Source organism: Lissotriton vulgaris, chromosome 5, assembly GCF_964263255.1.
Source record: "Lissotriton vulgaris chromosome 5, aLisVul1.2, whole genome shotgun sequence".
NCBI lineage: Eukaryota > Metazoa > Chordata > Amphibia > Caudata > Salamandridae > Lissotriton > Lissotriton vulgaris.
Window position 1 is genome coordinate 1,643,685,395 of NC_141693.1, and position 6,000 is coordinate 1,643,691,394.

At 40.5% G+C, this 6,000-nt stretch overlaps 1 protein-coding gene across 1 annotated transcript in view; it reads left to right on the plus strand.

Annotated features, from left to right (window-relative positions):
* Positions 1–5,508, plus strand: part of LOC147716895 (uncharacterized) — a 476,733-nt gene extending 471,225 nt beyond the window's left edge. The window contains exon 12 of the mRNA XM_086923790.1: positions 2,301–5,508. Coding sequence (XP_086779916.1) covers positions 2,301–2,423 — 123 coding nt within the window. The 3' untranslated portion in view covers positions 2,424–5,508. The remainder of the gene's footprint in view (positions 1–2,300) is intronic.
* The last annotated feature ends 492 nt before the right edge of the window (positions 5,509–6,000 follow it).

Consider the following 6,000-nt stretch of genomic DNA (forward strand, 5'->3'; position numbering starts at 1 on the left):
TGAGCTTGCCTGACACCCCTAAAGATCAACAGTCCACCTCTCCCCACATTACTTTCTGCGGATTACGCTGTGTTAATGGCCAGTACACAGAATGCCTTACGCCTGTTAGTTCACTCTTTTGTGGACTTTATGGCCAATTTAGATCTGCAGACTATTTTTTTCAAATCTTTTAACATGACCTGTGGCCTTAAGCACTCTTACATTTCCAGTATTAAGTTAGGTTAAATCACTTGCTAAATACAAATAGTTTTTCCTATCTGGGTGCTACCTTTAGTTCAACAGGGTCTTTGGCCCCCCTATAGTTCACAAAGTAGGGCAAATTTAGCTAGAGCAATTGGTTCTCTGCTAAGCCTTCCATGCCCCTCGGGTGGAAGGGCATTGGCTCCTACATTACAGATATATTCCACCTAATGTGTTCCGATAGTTTCTTTGTGGGTATTTGGGGCATTTCCGATTGTATCACTTTGCAATGTAAAGAGAACAGTTGGACGCCCCTATATCGACCTCACACTATGTTTGAGACAAAGAGCTGGGCATCACCCATCTGAGCCAGTATGTTTGTACTAGACACGGTCTGCTGTGGCAGTCTATATTAGCGGGCAGAGGAAGTGTCATAAACAAGAGATATTATCACTGCAATGGCTTATCAATTCCATGGATAGCACAAGTTAAAAAATCTTTGGAAGGGATTGGTATTGGCCAAGCCTTTTTTGATACTTCTTCATGCACTGCTTGGGCACAAGAAGTTAGGTTAACGGCTAAATCCTTGAAACCCACAGTAGTAACTTACCTGGGTATTAGGACCATGCTCACCTCTAGTTATCTGTGGCAGTGTACAGGGAGTTGGGAGCGTTTTTTGCTATTTTATTTCAGAAGCGATACAATTACATTTTTACTGGGTTTTCCCAAATGGTACCAGCATAACCTTGAAGAGAGAGTATGCCCTTGTAATGGGACTTCCAATCAATCGATCTTGCACTTTCTATTTTCTATCGACTAATATAAAATATATACAAAATGCTTTTTAGTCCATTTTATGAGAAATTTTAGCCATTGCACTCCAGCTTACCATTTTCTTTAACAGACACGTATGAAGAGACTCGTATTTGCGTACGTTCTTTTCTCCGTGCAGCTGTTTGCTCACGAGGCACAATGCCATTTCAATGAAGTGATTTTATCACTGTATTATTGTGGTATACGCCATGTGGGCCTTTTTATTTTTAGTAGATGGCTGGATAACTGATTCCATACTTTATCACTTTTCTCGATTTTATTTATATTTTATGCATTCTGTCGTGTTTTGCTCAATAGTATGGGAAATAAGCTTTGTAAACATTGTATTGTATCTCTTTTGACAGCAGTCACGAGTAAGAATGGAGCTCCTTCCCACGGCTGAGGAGAGCCGTGCAAATATAGTTCACCAAAAAGCACTCGCGCTTTGAAAGGGCTCACAACGCTCCGCTCTACCCTCCGGTCTGTTTGCCTTGCAGATGCACGAATATGAGGCTTCCATTTATATTTATATTTCTCCACGTCTGACGCGTTATATTAGAATTCTTGAGGTTTGTTAGTCCAACCAATAACCCTTCAAAGCATCTGATTGTGGTTGATAATAATGAACTTTCTATGTGCTTTCTGCAGCTCCACAATTATTATTTGACTGTGAGGACGCTTATAATGGCCTCTTTAGCTTTATCGCCATGAATATCAAGTACACGAATATGCCTCCTTTTCACACATGCCTTCACTCGGCATGCAATTACAACACGGTTGTTACAACAGCCACATTGTAACAACGCATACAATTACCCCGCAAGTCGGAACAACGACTTACGGAGGGGGCGCTGGATGTTGGAATAGTATAATTTACTATTCCAACTCCAGTCTGTGCTGACAGTAGGGAAGGTGTTGGATTTAAAATCCAACACCTTCTCCCCCCTCCGCAGGGTAATGGTATGCGTTGTAACGACCATGTTCTAATTGCGTTTGGGGTGAAGGCTTCATTGTGAGGGCTGTTTACCCAGGTACACCTCTGAAAGCACTGTAAGGAGCCTCACCCTGGGCACCATTGCTAACTTGTTTTTTATTTAGCACTTTATACCACACTTCTACTATTTCTAAAAGAGTTATGTGGCAGGTGTTACTATTACCCAGTTCACTGATCGGCCGTCCAGTTGTGCACAATTCTTGTGTCATTGTGCAAATTCGTCTCACTAACGTTCTTTGAAACTAACACATATTTTAGCAGTGATTTACTTTGACTTGTTTTTCCTAATACTAACCGTGTTTTTTGCACTTAGGTCAAGCCTGAAGATTCACGAATGGAAGCGGATTTGAAGACATTCTCCAGCACGAACCCCTCTCGATATTCGTATCTCTGCCACGGACAAACAAACCCTTATTTTGTGGATGAGGAGAAATAGAAAAAAGTGGGCCCTATGCCCTTGCTTTGGTATGATTTGGTTTGGTTGATGCAAATTCACTAAATGTTGCAGCGTGGCCATGTGCAATCTTAATATTAATCAACTATTAGGGAGCTCGTAGCCACGGTGCGGGCTTATCAGCATCAACTACTGAAAAGTGGAATTCACCGCTGTAGCCAAAGAAGTAATATATGTTTTTTACAAACTGTTGGACACAAATTCAAACTTGTCAGTCAGTCAGTCAAAATACTTTATTTCGATAAATCAATATCAAAAAAGGCGCAGTACAATAAATATACAATGTCAATAATTCATACAAAACACAACACACATCATTCAAGATTTAAACTTGTTTTCTTGGTATTAGATTGACTTGTAATTGTCTCTACTTTTAAAGATTCACTCGAATAGTGTAAAGGCCATTGGCCAATCTCTTTTCATTGTGCCTTCTTTTTAAGAAGGCCAAGTAAGCCTGGGTATGTGTAAATTATTGGGGTCCCTCACTCTTCCAGTACCACCCATGATTTTTAAATAGAGAGGTAAACCCCACTGCTAGACCTTTGGTCTTTTCTGGAAACAATGTCATTCCCAGCATAAAATTACATTCTAACAAACTATTTTGGGAATAAATGTTAATGTATACATCAGCAAAGACCTTTTGCAGAAATGTCTAATGGAAACAGCAGGTGTAAGAACATTGTCATTAGCATAGCATGGGTGAGGATAAAAAACATGTATTCCCTCTGTCTCTTTCTTTGGATTAGTCGCTCTCACTTAATGTATAATCAGACTGGTTAAAAGGATTCCACCTGTCGAGTATTTCATCAAACAGAACCTGTTTGTTACATGAAAAATCTGTCAAAAAGTAGGAGAAGCATCAAAAGGATATTTTTCCAGTTTACAATTATCACATTGTAAATTGGGAGAACTTCAGTCTAGAGCTGTCTAAACTACTATGTGGTCCATCTGTACTGAAGCCAACAGGACCAGAATGTCAGTGGTCAAAGTGGTTACCTGCCGTAAACTGGTAACTTTTTATTTAAAACAAAAAAAAGGTAGCAAATCTAACCGGCTGCATTCAACCCCTCTAGCAAGGAATGACCTCATGGGAAAGTATCATTCGAGGTAAACCAACCAACCGAGCTTTCTTGGCAATGACATCTGGTGCACTCTGTGTTGAGGGGCATTATAACTACAGGGCTTCCTGCAAATTGTAACAGACATTGTCTATACAATTCTCCATTAAGTGGGTACTTGTAGCATCCACTGGACTCTTTATCCGGTACCTACAGTACTCAAAACATCTGAAAGGAGATGTAGAGTGACATCAACATGTTCCTTGAAAATAATGGTTGGGTGTGCCTCAAACAACCCAATATCGCCTATGTATTTGACTATTCGCCTATGTATTTGACTATTCGTAAAGTGCAAACCTCACATTAAATTACAGTCCTGTAGTCCGAAATGTGACATGCAGCGCTTTATAAATCTCTTCACCTATGTATATAAAAGATACATTTCATCTTGGAGATGATATAGCTGCTGCTTGTACTCCCCACATGTTTCATCTGTATTATCAACTCATTTGATCAGTTTTACAAGGTTTAAAAGCTGAGCCTTCTCTGCTAGGCTCCTAGCTTGTAACCACCCAGTCACAATAGTTCTCTAGTTTTCACTGAAGTCCTTCAGCTCCTTCACAGACTCATCTCTACCAGACGTTCGCGATGCTCCGGTGCAGAATTGGGACCGGAACTGAGTTTGATGTGCACTTTTGTGGATGTAAAGGTGTGCCATCTCCTAACCTACCTGCGAATAATAGAAAACGAATGAATTCATGCGTGTGTATTTCTTTCACGTTTACTCTTCTGAAGAAATATTCAGAAACACAACAGTTCTCCTTAGGTAAAAGTATATTTTCAAATCAACGGATTTTCTCTCGGTTCTTTTCCAACAAAAGTCATGTGTACGTATGTATGTCCTTTAAAAATGAATGATTAAAAATAAAAGACAGTCATTAAGAATTTAGCCGGAAGTAATCATCTGGACATTTCTGGTAATATTACCCGAATTTAACTTGTGGTTGAGAATAATAAAAGAGTGATGAGTAGAATACTTGAGGCAATCTCAGCCACCGGTAATTAATGTGGGCCACATCCCAGTCCTTTGTTTTTTTTTTTGCTCACTGTCCCACTGCAGCTAGGGATCATTTGTATGCAAAAGAACAATGTACCTGCTCCAACGTGCACATGGCACACTATTCAATGTGATTGGTATGTGTGCTTGTGGTATTTGTATAGCGCAAACCTAGCCAAAAGGCAGCAGAGCACTCATTGATACTTGAATTAATCCCAGCCAATGGGAATTCCTCTATAAATGGGGGCTGGACTAGACAAAGTGTGCAAGTGCTGAAATATAACATGTATGGCACAGGATAGGATGTGATGGAGTGCCATGCAACCAGCACTAACAGGCCAAACACAGCTGGGATGAGAAACAGGAGAGCTAGCAAGGGGCAGAAGAACAGAGTATGTGTTGCTAAGTCTACCGCTAATGTATACATTGCTGGGAAGAATTGCAGGCTGCACAGGATTGTGTAGGTTTTGAAAGGAAGAAAGACGTTGCTATCCCCTTCTAGAATGCCCTACCATTGGAATCCATGATGGAACAGGATGTCTCCTGTGATCACACTGGTGCTGGCCAGAACATAGTTTGCACTTTTGTTATCACTTTAAAATCATGTCATGCAAATCCTATCTAGTCCATTTCTTTCTGTTGATTACGCATGTCTTCTTCCGACTAGGTAAACAATATATTCAATTTTGTTATCTGTTTTTTCGTTTTACTACGTTTATTTAAAAAAGAAAATGCCACTTCCCTCCTGGAGAGATAGTGCCTTCAATGTCTTGCTGTCTGCCCTTCTCTTCATGTGCTCTGCTGAAGCTGTATTCCAGTGCCAGAGATTACCTACACAGGCTTCAGAGGGCAGGGGAGAAAGCAAATGAAATGTTCTAAGTGGGGCTTTTGCTTTTGGTTAACTGTTCTTCTGACAGGAAATGTAAGATAAATATGAGATTGTTGACATATATTTCGACGTCTTGGCCTGGTTTCTTTTCACCTCTGCTATTTATTTATTTCAGTTTTATTGTTTAAATAGAATATCCACTGTATTCCCACACGCATTTATATATTTATGTGTGCATTCTGATATAGTGCCACCGCACCGGGAGCTTTGCGAGCACCTTACAGAGAACTGTAGGTATTTAGCTGCAAAACCGTCGTCGTTGGGCTAGCGTAAATCTGCATTTCGAGGATTCAAAGAGCGAGAGCGTCCATGCTTCGGGGCTTCTAAAGCCCCCAATGGTTTATAGTCCAGTGCAAAAAACAAGGTCTTAGTAATGTGTAAAGCAAGTCAGGTGAGGTTCTCAACTTTGTGAGGATCTGGGGATTGCTTGGCCAACTGTAGCAGGCAAGAGAAACAAGCATTTTTAAAGCCAATAGGTCTCACCTATACAAGCGCTATTGGCTTTGGCAATGTGTTTTTGTGGTGTTGTCCACCAGAGTGCCTACTCTTCAGCAT